The 13,359-nt window shown below is 37.3% G+C and overlaps 1 protein-coding gene across 1 annotated transcript; it reads right to left on the bottom strand.

Annotated features, from left to right (window-relative positions):
* Positions 1-168: 168 nt before the first annotated feature.
* Positions 169-6,361, bottom strand: miip (migration and invasion inhibitory protein). Its single transcript, XM_087800325.1, has 9 exons — positions 6,104-6,361; positions 3,918-4,048; positions 3,718-3,820; positions 3,530-3,641; positions 3,363-3,442; positions 3,168-3,294; positions 2,415-2,511; positions 2,234-2,341; positions 169-631 (listed from the first exon to the last, which is right to left on the bottom strand). The coding sequence occupies exons 1-9, from the start codon at positions 6,279-6,281 to the stop codon at positions 569-571; spliced, it is 999 nt and encodes a 332-aa protein (XP_087656451.1). The 5' UTR covers positions 6,282-6,361; the 3' UTR covers positions 169-568.
* Between the last annotated feature and the right edge of the window lie 6,998 nt (positions 6,362-13,359).

Raw genomic sequence — 13,359 nt, 5'->3', positions numbered from 1 at the left:
AGCTGTGACATTTCACAATAAAGTTCCCCCTCCGCCTACTTCCTCAAGAAGGAAGCTTCTTTTTTTATCTCACAAATTGTGCTAGAAACACCATAATACTAAGATATAATGATCATTGTATCATGAATAATTTAATTCCTCACACTTTCAAAATATAAAAAAAGAGACTGAATTACATATTTTTATTCACAAAGATATTTTAAAAGATTTGTGACTCGGTTCTTTTCATTTTAAAATGTCCACTGCAAACAAAAACCTACAGAAACAGAAACGTGCTTATCTTCGTCCAAATGTCAGACGTGTATTTCTTAAGCCTTCAGTCACGGTCGCACTTCTGGTTTAGTCACATGCTGCAGCGTGGGCAGTTACAGTGAAAGAGAATATTAGGAATATGATTGACAGCTTTACATCTACAACAGTGTCTAGTTTCCCCCTGTGATCGGTCAGTTCAGCAGAAACTTTACAAGGAAGTCCAAAACAGAAGTGCGAAAAAAGAAATGAAGTATGTATTTACAGACATTCAAGACTTGAGGTCGAGTTAGTTTCCCAGTTAAAAACGACAAGCGCCTCAATTTTGATCAGGAAGTTTTGGTACCGATTTATTTCCAAACTCGTTTCCCACAGATTGACCCTGAAAAAAGAAACACATGACATGAGAATCTTGAGATAACTTTGTTATGATACGACACTTATTGAATTACAGATCTGTACAGGCTTTGATCGAAGTGATAGTTCACCCAGTTTCACCTACTTTCTACTCACTCTCATGTCGACTAAGGGTTGGGATTATTTCCAGATTAATATTTTACTTTTCGGAGTTATTGGCAAAAATGCATAGAGTGTTTTCTTATCTGTGTAGCATGTTAGCCTTTACGCTTCTGTAGCAAACAGGCTTAAAATATAGACTTGTTCAAGTTTTTCCGGAACAATTCCTCTCGTCGAGGCTTCAGTACAAGATGGACGTTACAGACGAGCAGTATGGAGGTACTTGGATGTTTTTAGGTGCATCTTTTTGGCGACGATGACTGAGCTCCAGTCGCTACATTTATCTCTATAACTGCAAAAAGAAATGGATAAAACTATTAGATAGACAGACAGACAGACAGACAGACAGACAGACAGACAGACAGACAGACAGACAGACAGACAGACAGACAGACAGACAGACAGACAGACAGACAGACAGACAGACAGACAGACAGACAGACAGACAGACAGACAGACAGACAGACAGACAGACAGACAGACAGACAGACAGACAGACAGACAGACAGACAGACAGACAGACAGACAGACAGACAGACAGACAGACAGACAGACAGACAAGATAAGATAAGATAAGATAAGATAAGATAAGATAAGATAAGATAAGATAAGATAAGATAAGATAGGATAGGATAGGATAGGATAGGATAGGATAGGATAGGATAGGATAGGATAGGATAGGATAGGATAGGATAGGATAGGATAGGATAGGATAGGATGGATGGATGGATGGATGGATGGATGGATGGATGGATGGATGGATGGATGGATGGATGGATGGATGGATGGATGGATGGATGGATAAGATAGATAGATAGATAGATAGATAGATAGATAGATAGATAGATAGATAGATAGATAGATAGATAGATAGATAGATAGATAGATAGATAGATAGATAGATAGATAGATAGATAGATAGATAGATAGATAGATAGATAGATAGATAGATAGATAGATAGATAGATAGATAGATAGATAGATAAGATAGATAGATAGATAGATAGATAGATAGATAGATAGATAGATAGATAGATAGATAGATAGATAGATAGATAGATAGATAGATAGATAGATAGATAGATAAGATAGATAGTATAGATAAGATAGATAAGATAGATAACATAGATAGTATAGATAAGATAGATAGATAGATAAGATAGATAGTATAGATAAGATAGATTATATAGATAGAAAATAGATAGAAATAGAATCATCCTTTCACTCCACTCCTGCCCCTAAACTCAGAATGAAAGAGTCTAATAGTACGAGGAATGAATGAGTCCCTGAGTCTATTAGTGTTGCATCATGGGAGGAGCATTCGTGCTCCATCTGCTTCTCTGTTCAGTGATGACAGTGTTCAGAGGATGACTGTCATCATTATAACCCTTAGTCAATATGGGGGATGGGTGAAAGTGAGTAAAACTTGGGTGAACTACCACTTTAAAGTGAGACAGCAGGATTCTACCTGTGCAGGAATCGTGCAGCTGGTTTTTATGACGTTGCTCTGCAGGTCCAGGTTGCTGAGTGGAATATAAAGACTTCGCAATGAGTGCGACCAGCCAGAGAGGCAGTGCTGGGATGAACGAGACAACAGTAGGATTCTATTAAAGCGTCATGTACGTGTACATCAATGTGTCTGGACTCACTGCTGGTAACCCCAAACTATCAGAAGGGTCGAAGCTGCGTCTGCGGTGAGGCTTATGCTGGTGTGTTGGATGGAGGGTGCAGAGAGGGACGTTTACCCTGGACAATAAAACACATGGTAAAATACAAGTATACCCATGAATCAACTTTCATACGGTACATTTGATACGAACAGTCGAACATTTGGTAACTAGAATGTACTCTCCGTGTCATTCTTGGGCAGATTTGTAAGTAAGTAAGTAAGTAATTTTTATTTGTATAGCGATTTTCTAGACCAGGGTCACAAAGCGCTTAAACAATCAAAACAATATTCAATAAAGTATATACTTTAAAGGTCAAGATAAAACTGATAACACAACAGGAGTTCCAGAAAATCAAGGAAAAGCCTGAACAAATAAAAACGTCTTAAGATTGTATACATTTAAAGAAGAGGCCCGCCATACACCGAATGATCTCTAAGGGATATTTTAAATAGCATTTAACATTAAATATAAAGATGACAAGAGTTGTCTTTACTACACAAAGTTGACCAAAGTGATCTCATCTCAAATCTATATATATCTTAAATATTTTCAATTTATAACTTGGATTTAACTCCTAATGTTTTTTAGCTCTTCTAAAAAGACTTTCAATGTCGTATAAACAGACTCACATTAATTGCTTTAATAGAAATGACAGGCTTTTGAAAACATTTGAAACTGTTTTGCATTAATTTGTGATTTTTAAAAATGTTTTTAAATCACAAACTATCTTACCTAACCAGAGCTGGTTCAGCCAGAGTGTGAGGGTGGGAAGAACTAAGCCGTCCACACATGGGACAGCAGTCTGGAGATGCAAGTGGGACTGGAAACAGTCTGCTATTTATACTGTAAGAGAATGTACCTGGAGAAGCACATTATAAGTTTACTTTCAATAAAGACTTGGTAAAACCCAACAAGATGTAATCTCACATTGATGTGTGTCGTTGTCAGCATCTGGGCTCTTTGTGTCTCTCGACTTAGGCAGGAGTAAATCTTGCTCTTCTGAAAACCTGTGAGTCATCCAAGTGTGTTCAGACAGCGACGGTGAATCATTCAAACGGTAGGAAGCACAAACAACAAAAAAGGGAAGCACTCACTCTGCTGGTGTGCTGTTGACACACTCGTCTTTATGGCGCAACCGAAACGCACGGAGGTCATCAAAGTACTCATCGGAGTGAACCTTTAAGGAATCTTCTACATCCAGAACACCTTAAAGAGACGTTGACAGCAATTCTTTCTTTTCTTTTCTTTAGTTAAACTGTGCAAGAGTGTGGAGACTAAATACCTGCTATCCAGTCATAGCCTAGTAAAGACTGCTCCCCAAGCTGCTTCCTGTCAGACGTCTTCTCACCGTCAAGATGAAATCTTACATGTTTCCCGACACCACTCTTGGAAAATAAAAGGATGCCTCCCGTTACAATGTTATTATTCCCTCCAGAAGAACTCCTACTCACTGGTTCATACCTGAAAGTGTGACAACATTACCTTTTGTTTTGCAGCCGCAATGAATGCATGTGATGTTGTTGCACGCGATGGTCCAGCCATCTCCTCTGTGTGAGCGAGAACAGACTCTGGTGTCTCAGCATCTTGTTGAACGCTTGGTCTCTCGTCTGGATCTTAAAGTAAGGAATTATTTAAAAAAAACTAGCTCAGAGCCTCACTGGCGTACAGATAACTTTTTTTTTTCAAGATGGCGGCCACACAGTAGTGCAGCGACTGCTTGATCTCCTGGGTTGATTACAAACTATATTTCATATGTGCCTCCAACAACAAGACACCTGGTCAAACAACATATCAGAATCAACCTTCCAGATTAATCTATAACTTTTCCATCCGGACTGATGCCTACTTCAGGATGGAAATACAATACAAAGCATGCGCATTATCATCGAGCAGTTGTGTTGTTCTGAGAAACTAATTCATCTGTAATGGAAATAATAATCCTTGGATTATATAGTGTCTCCTTGTATATTAAAAACTTTTCTTTTTTTAAAATAAAGTTTTAATACTGTTAATTGGTCTGATAAAATTACTTATAATGCATTATTTTACACTGGGAACACACCATTAATATAAATAAATAAATACAATTTTATTTTTTAAATGTTTTATCATATTACTCTAAATCATATGATCAGAAATCCAAAATACACCAATGTGTATCACCAGAAAGTCATGTAGAGGTGGTTGAGTTTAAGGTCAGCAGTAGAAAACCAGTTGAGAGATAATTCACATCATATGGTCATTTAAATCCATCATAATAATAATTCATAATCTTGTTTAGGGTTCCATAATAGAAAAAGTGTATTGAAAAGGAAAAACGCATCAAGAACGCATCATATTTAACTTGTATTCCCAATAGATTCAGTGCATTTTATTTTGCTCCATTGCTTTTGCGTTTTATTGGATTGGATTACATTTTTCTTTAAGACTGTACAGCAAATTAGAATTAAAAACAAAAATAAATTGTCAATAAGTGTTATCATTTCGTTTAAACAAATAAATAAACCAAATGGTTGACATTCATGAAAAACTAACTGCCATCACTTGAGCCCGCACTCCGTCATTAAGTCCGCACTGAAAAAAATCTTGCCCGTCTACTACTAAGTTTACGGTGAATATGCTAGACGCTACCAGCAAAGTAGTTTTTCTCCCGCAAATAAATTTACAGTAATAATGTTTGATTCTTTTTTTTTTTATTCAATCTGTAACAGTTCTATTCGGCTTTCGTTTAAGTAAATTATTATTATTTAGTATTATATATTATATTAAATTGTTTAATTTAACCAAAACTACAAATTATTGAAAATATTCTAAATTAATTTAAATTGTGATAACAGGGTTATATCGGAAAAGTATCTGTCAAAAGTAGTATCATTACAATATGTTAATAACTACACATTTACTTTAAATATGATATAATGAAACTCTTAAAAGGTTAGTGAAAAATTCCACTGGATTATGATATTCATAGTGACTTTGGCTACTATCCCTGTACATTTTACTTTAGGAATTTGAAATAAATGATCATTACGTACAGTCGTCATATGACAATGACGTCAATTTTAAAAATTATATTTATGAAAATCCTTAAAAGGTTAGTGGAAAATTCCACTGGATTATGATATTCATGGTGACTTTAAACTACTATCCCTGTACATTTGGCGAGATTTTACTTTAGGAATTTGAAATAAATGATCATTACGTACAGTCGTTATATGATAATGACGTCAATTTTAAAAATTATATTTAAGAAAATCCCTAAAAGGTTAGTTAAAAATTCCACTGGATATGATATCATATGATATCAATAAAGTTTTACCTTACCTTACCTTAGTGGTTATTCATGGTGACCTTGACTACTATCCCTGTAGATTTTGGAGATATTTAAAAAAAAAAAAAAAAATTCTGACATCAACGGAAAATGTCATCCCAGTCTTCTAGAAAATCCCAGCTGCATAGGGCAAGAGGTAGGATACATATATTGGTTAGTCTGACAAGTTGTAAAATAATAATAATTAATTAATTATTATTCTGATAACTTCACAAAACCGGATGTTGTTGGATGATTTGTGTTTGCGCTTCCGGGTCATGGAAACACTCGTGAATCCACAGGATTTATGAAGTTAAAAAGTGATCCTCGTGGTAGTTTCTTTGTAGTATTTAGTTACCGGGACATCTGGCGAGAGCAGCCCGAGCAGAGACGTGAAGACGCGGATCTTCTTCTTCTTCTTCTGCCTCCTCTCTCCCTCTCTTCCGCCTCGCTAGCTGCTCTGTTTGTTGCCGCATTTTCGCTAATAAATGTTTATTTCGCTCCCGCAGGATCTCCAGTTTGTGGGGCGACGACATTAAACACGTGTCGATAATAATCCTTAAATCAACTTAAATCACTGGTGTTTTGCTTTTCGTTTTTTTTGTTATTGTTTTAAAAGTCCCGCCCCGAACCTCAGACGCCCTGACAACAATGATTTGATTGGCTGAAGAGTCAACTCCCATAGTGCATCGCGAGAACTCGGAGGTAGGATGTAGATATTTTCCTTCACCGAGGGGGGGCGTCCTCCTCCCATTTCATGTCAGATTAATAAACTCGAAGGTATAAATATAAAATAATATATATTCCTTTTTTTTAATCAACAAAGAACGTTTGTGAATTCAATCGACAGGCGATAGAGGAAAATACGCAATTAAGATTATTTAATTTAGAGAGAAATAATAACAGCACACGAGGGAAACGGTAAATGATAAACAGACAGTATTATTATATATTTATATATTATTAGTATCTTTAAAGCTGATTCATAACACCTGACATATCATTCTCTACCCTCTCTCTTTTTCTTCATTTTTTATCTACTCTTTCCAGGTTATTCTTTTAGAGTATTTTTGAGTACCTGTATGTGTAGGTATTACTATATGTGTTGTCCATTTGTATCCTTTTTGCTTTGTGTTTTTGTCAAGCGTCTCTGGATACCTTGAAAATAAAACCTATGTATTATGATTAAAAGACAAACTGTAGGTATTAAGATATTATAATATGTAAGATATACGTATTGTCAAATTCTTTGGAGATGTTTACAGCTAATTATTATTTGTTTGAATGTCACATGCATTTGTTTTTTCCCCCATAATGTTTATTTTTGCAGGTTAATTCCAGGGTTTAGACGCATAATTGTAGTTGTTTTGAATGACATTGCTATTTGGCTCAGCTTCGCCTGCAGAAGATTGGTCATCTGCTGTGTGGCTTGACTTGTATATTATGTATATTTATTTACATCTCACCTGTCCATCCGTGTCAAAAGGCTAATGGCGATGCTGCAGGTGGTGCCGGATCACTGCTATAATGATATGCCAGATACCCTGCAGAGCAGATAATGTGGAAGTGAGGGGGCGAGCTGCTGCTCATTCATATTTCAGTCACGGATCGTTTGCATTGAGAGCTGTCCAGGCGAGTCCAGTGTAATTAGTTGACCACGGCCGGTCGTGAAGTCATATACTCCTCCCTGCCTTTCAAATTACACCCCTACTGTTGGGCGTCAAGCAGTTATTGCCTGCTGCCAGGACACATTAGGCATGGACTCAACATCCAATAACAACACGACGCAAGAAAAAGCCAGAGAGAGTGTGAGATAGGTGCATCATTGTAGATGTAATTGTTTATTGACATACTGCACATGTGCGTAATTACAACCTAATGTGTTGTCGTGGAGTAATGTGTTGTTTTCTCACCTACTGTACATGAATAATTATTATAAAGTCGGGTCACGTTTATGAAACAGGTGCTAATTCAGACACGAGAACAGACGACGAATAAGGATTTCTTTAGAAAGCAGATGGCTGAAGCAGCAAAGGGAGTAGAAGATGGTGATAATACGATGTATCGTGGAATATATCTAAATAATTAATACTAAAATACCATTTATAATGTATTGATTATTCTCTTTGGGACCATTGTTAAAAGATGTCCATCACAAATTGAAACTTCAATTTTAAGTTGGTCCCTCAGCTGCTTTCTGCTTCTATTTATCTGTAGTTTTCTGTTGCGCTTTAATGAAAAATAAATAAAATAATTCCCCATGATTTATTCACTACAAAATATATTTATACAACATTGAGTGACTCACTAGAGACAAGTCACTGTCATTGTTTTCGCAGATGAAAGTAAAACGCATCAGCCAACCAGAGCTATCTATCATTGTGTTTTGCAGCATTTAATTCCGTAGAGTGGTCACTGGGGTGAGTTCAAGCCTGGCACAGGGGTCGTGGCAGAGGCTCGGTGATGGCAGCTGGTCCGTTTACCATCAGTCCAAACCAAAACACTGCCTTGCCAGCTGAGTACATCAAAAATACTTTGAAGGGATGATGTTTTATCCATGCCCAATTGAATTGTGTTCAACAGAAATGAACAAGAAAGGTACATTCAACTTACTCTAATTAACATTGAAACTAAAGTACTTACGTTTTATAATGTTTCATAATTGATTTAAAATATCATATAAATATAATAAAAAAAACATATTACTGTTGTGATAATTTTTTATTATTATTACTGTGACATTATGTTTTGAAAACAGTGCATTGTTTAAAATGTATTGCTCTCTTTTATCATTAGATAGTTTAAACAAACATCTTTTTTATTTCGCAGCAACACCATGCTGGACCCGACCTTCTTAGATGAATGATCTTCGGCTCTTCTGTGCAGAATGATGCCCGGTTCAGAACTACTTTCATCCTGCTCCATGTATTTTTCACCTTTTGTATAGTTGTATGTGCTGTTCATACCTACTAAAAATGAGGATAATTATAGACATCATCAAATGGAATTACAATTATTTCCTGAAATAATGACATAATTATGGGAGTTTGTAAACATTGAACATATATAAGTTATTTTCATTTAGCATAGTAATACATTGACTTCTGCTGACCCATTATTTTAATACACTTTCTGCAGGAAAGTGCTAAAAAGAGTGCTATAATCTCATCTGGTGTTGATTGAATTAGGTTTTTTTTTTAATATAATCCCTTATTGAGCAACCATCACAGGAATCTTGTCCCAGAGGTTACACACACCACTCCGTGTGGGGGCTCTGGCGTCAGCCTTAGGAAAACAGAAACCTTCCAAAGGCAACACGGACATTTTGAAACTGCCCTGATAGATTTTTAATTTCTTTTTTTTCAGGACACAAGCTGGGCGAGGTTGTGGAGGGTCACGACGGCGTGAAAGAGCGGCTGAAGAATATCACGGAAGGGGGGGGGGGGGGTCTGACAAAGAGGGTGACAAGCAAGGATTGGTGATGTAAGTGGTTTTTCCTGATAAAGGATGTGAGCAGGTCGATTGTCCGAATTGCTCCTGTGATAGTGTGATAGCGGTGGATGCCATTAAGATAAGAGGTTTAGACCCGCCGCGGTGCCGTCGAGGCGGCTACAGTTTCAGAGGCGTGCGAAGGTTGAAAAAAGCCCGAATGTTTCTGTACAGTAAAGTCGAGATGATGGTGCAGTTGCGTTCAGACAACCCGTTATATAAACCTCGCGGCTGTATGTGAAGCAACGACTCGCAGAACATTAAGGTCATAATATGTATGAGAGTCTTTTGAATCCGAATCGAACACAGATATGCATAATTGCTGCTCCTCCACACTCTGGAACACAATTTTTTTCCTTTTGGTTGCAGCCAAGATCTGCTGCTCCGGACAAACCCACCCACTGAAATATTCAATTCTAAACAAAGTAATCAATCGAAGAGGTTCTGCTTATCCTCCTTGAGAGATGTCCTCTTTAACTCTCTTCAAGATGTGTCTTACAGTGTGACATTGAGGTCGTTCTCATCATTTGTCTGGATGCTCTTTCTTGCCAGGAAGTGAGTGTTTTCATGGGCCCACGCTGATGATATTTGATGCTTGAAATATGGACAAAAAACAGGAGAAAGCAGCCCCACTTCCAGGTTATCAACACATGTTATCACACAAATATGTGGATTTCTCGCATACACAGTTCAACTGAGAGGGGCCTCCTCCCAGGAGGACACGCTTGACTTCACAATAGAGGCGTTTAAGGACAGGTTCTACAGTTCTATGTCTCTTCAAGAGAATCCATCTTGAAGACACATAATTCAAAATAATACTGAAAGAAAGTGTATCTTTCAAAAATCATACAGCGCTTCTCATTCTTTAGAATTTAGCAGAAATAACTTAAATGAAAACCAAGATAAATTACCCCCAAATTAATACTTGCACTCCATAAATATTACTTTTATTTAGACAAAAAAAAGGTTTGAACTAAGTTGGTATGTTTGAACTTTTAAGCACATTTAATTTCTTTCTAATAAAAAGATTGAATGAAAGAATTAATGAAATTAATTGAAGATTGGAGTGGAGTGGAGTGAAAGTATCTGGATGTTCTGTTCTATGTTATTCTTTGTATCCTTTGTCTTTGTTGTTTTTCTTTGATCTATGTTCTTTATCTTTATCTCTAGACTTAGATTGTGTCATCTTCTTTTAATTTCTCTTTGTTCTTGTTCTTATTTTATTTTAATTTATTTTTTATGAAAAATTGCTGTATTTTATGTGGCTATTGGAAAAAAAAAACAATTTCAATAAAGTTTTACCTTACCTTACCTTACCTTAACAAGAATGAAAAGAGAGATTTTTACAGTCACATACTGATGAGTACAATAGAGGTTCAAGATTTATTTAAGACACACTTAAATTAGTTGACCTCTGCAATATAAATTTAAGCAGATTTATTAAGATGATGTGTCTGGTCAAATGATACTATATATTGCTCTGCTATGCTTGTTCAGCCTCTGAAATGAAATAAAATACTAGCATATATATAAAAAACCCTGATAAAAGACAGTTTTAAGAGGTTGTTTTACTAAGTAAGTAAGTTATTAAACCGGGCGATTATGCCTGGTCACGCTTGTTTTGTCCTCGCTCGAAGTCGCCAGACAGAATAGCTGCCATGTCACCAACAATCCTACTCCGGTCACGTTTGGTCAAACTCTGGGAAACAAGCGATCTATGGGATGCAGATTTATGATCCAAGGACACAGACATGATGTTTACTTCATGATTGCCTTCCTGGGAAACTCTTTTTTTTGGGGGGGCTTTTATAGTCATTGCTGGGCTTGATTGCTTTTATATGCTTTCTCTCAAGCCCATTAAATATGGGCAGTTAATCAGTAGAGAGGGAACAAACGTTTATTATGGCTGATATTTCAAGCTGAGGCGACGCCAATGAATCTCCTGAAAGTCACCGAGCTAATACGGAGTGTGTAAGAACAACTAATGCCATCACGGCCTGGAGACAAACTGCCCTGTGTGCCATCAATGTCAGGCTGCAATCAATGACACTTTTTCACTCTCGTGTGCTGCTTATATAAGCACGTCTGTTTGTCTGTGTGAAAGGGACAAATCACACTAAATCCTTGTCCATTAGAATATATCACATTTAACCTGCTGTGCGGGTGGAGCGCTCGTTGAGTGCGGCTCTAATCCCACAACATTTTCAAATGTGTAATTAACAAGGAGGCGGGAAAAGAAAGGCCATGATTGCCACTATTGTTGTGTTCCAAGCTTCACTTTACCGAGTAAAATGCAGCCTATACTAAGAACATGTTGTTTTCTTATCTGTTTTTTTTCAGGTAAGCAAAAACAATTCTTCTTAAACTCACAATTTTTTTTCTCCATTAACATTTCTCGTAAAAAGTCATCTTCGACCTTTATATTATCTTCCCCCGGAAAAAGGCTTTCAGCAAAGTATTGCAGCTTCCCCCTGTCACATACATAGCATTCATCAAGCATTGGCTAATTAAAAAGCTTTCAAGTCGTTTTTCAGATCCATTTTTCATTGCGGCGGCCCGGCGCATGTTTACGGCCGGCGCGGCGACAAACAGAAATCACCGATAATGGAGTTTGTGGTTTCCTTACGCAACATATTTAAACAAGCTGTGGCGAGCGGCAACGTTTTGGTCGGCCACCAAATCAAGTCTGTGACATGAGGAGATCTGAAAGAAAAGTTAAATACTGTAGGTAAGTACGGAAATACATGGCAAAACCGTATCTGGCCGAAGAGAGAACAATAAGTTGAGCATAAAGAGTTTTTTCTCCTGTTAGATTTGTCTCCATCACATCTGTTTCATATCATCTACTCCCACATCGACATCACCGACACATTCATCTTGAACCTTTCCAGCTTTTCCCGATTACACCCCCGGCAGAAAAAGACAACAATATCCAACATTTACAGTAAATATACGTAAGACACACCCCACTCTCTTTAGCCGGATCTATGAGCTGGCGAGATTATCTAACCTCCGACGTCTCTTACGCCAAACTGAAAAATAACCTTTGACTAAACCTCCATGGACAACAGAGACCTGAGTCGCTGCCACGGTTTCACCAAAACATTAAAGTCTAGCTGTGGAACTTTAAAAACAATGAACAATCTTTGTAAGTGGCCTATTTTAAATGACTGGAAGATGCTTGACAATCAAACTGAACTGTCGAATGTCCTGCCACCTCCACTTTCCGGGCTTTGTGAAAGAGCCATGAGCAATATTTTCAAGTTGGACTTGTACAAATGAAGCTTCTTCACGACATTTTGAAGATGATCTATCCCACATTTAACTACCGTATTTTCCTGACTATAAGTCGCAGTTCTTTTCATAGTATGGCCCGGGGGTGCGACTTATACTCTGGAGCGACTTATGTGTGAAATTATTAACACATTATTACCGGTATATCATTTCACATGTTATTTTCACACTAAACCGCAAGAGGGCGCTCTAGGCTTGTGTTGATAATTTCGACGTAGAAGAGGAAGCGCCGCATCTTCTACCTCCGGAGTTAGCGGAGTTGTTTAAAAGTGACACAGAGGATGAAGATTTCATTGGATTGCAGTTATTTGGAGTTACACGGATGGTTTGGTAAACTTCTTAGCATGTTATTTACGCTATAGTTATCTGAATAACTCTTAATATGTTATGTTAACATACCAGGCACGTTCTCAGTTGTGTCATGTAACGTAAGCATACTGTACAATTATTCAGCCTGTTGTTGCTTCTATTCTATTTTTATTTTAAATTGCCTTTCAAGATGACATGTCTGTTCTTGGTGTTGGATTTTATCAAATAAATTTCCCCCAAAAATGCGACTTATACTCCAGTGCGACTTATATATGTTTTTTTCCTTCTTTATTATGCATTTTATGGCTGGTGAGACTTGTACTCCGGAGCGACTTATATTCCGGAAATTACGGTAGTCCTTGTAAACACAATCACCAAAGTCCTCCACACTGCAGTGTCCACCACGACAGGCCCCTCACTGCACCAACACTGCGACCAATCCTACTGCTTTCGGCACCATTTCTGGCCTTGAACCTGGGGTTTATGGTGAGTTAAAAAGAAGGTCTCACCACAAGAGAGCCT

The sequence above is a fragment of the Callionymus lyra genome, chromosome 10, assembly GCF_982586985.1.
Source record: "Callionymus lyra chromosome 10, fCalLyr1.hap1.1, whole genome shotgun sequence".
Lineage (NCBI taxonomy): Eukaryota > Metazoa > Chordata > Actinopteri > Syngnathiformes > Callionymidae > Callionymus > Callionymus lyra.
This window is presented reverse-complemented; position numbering and strand designations above follow the sequence as displayed.

Excerpts from the sequence above, each read along its gene's own strand:
- miip (XM_087800325.1), bottom strand. The coding sequence starts at position 6,281 with ATGTCGTCGCCCCACAAACTGGAGATCCTGCGGGAGCGAAATAAACAT. Across the intron at positions 3,642-3,717 it reads AGGCTATGACTGGATAGCAG|GTGTTCTGGATGTAGAAGAT; the intron begins GTATTTAGTCTC and ends CGTCTCTTTAAG. Across the intron at positions 2,512-3,167 it reads GCTGAACCAGCTCTGGTTAG|GGTAAACGTCCCTCTCTGCA; the intron begins GTAAGATAGTTT and ends TTTATTGTCCAG.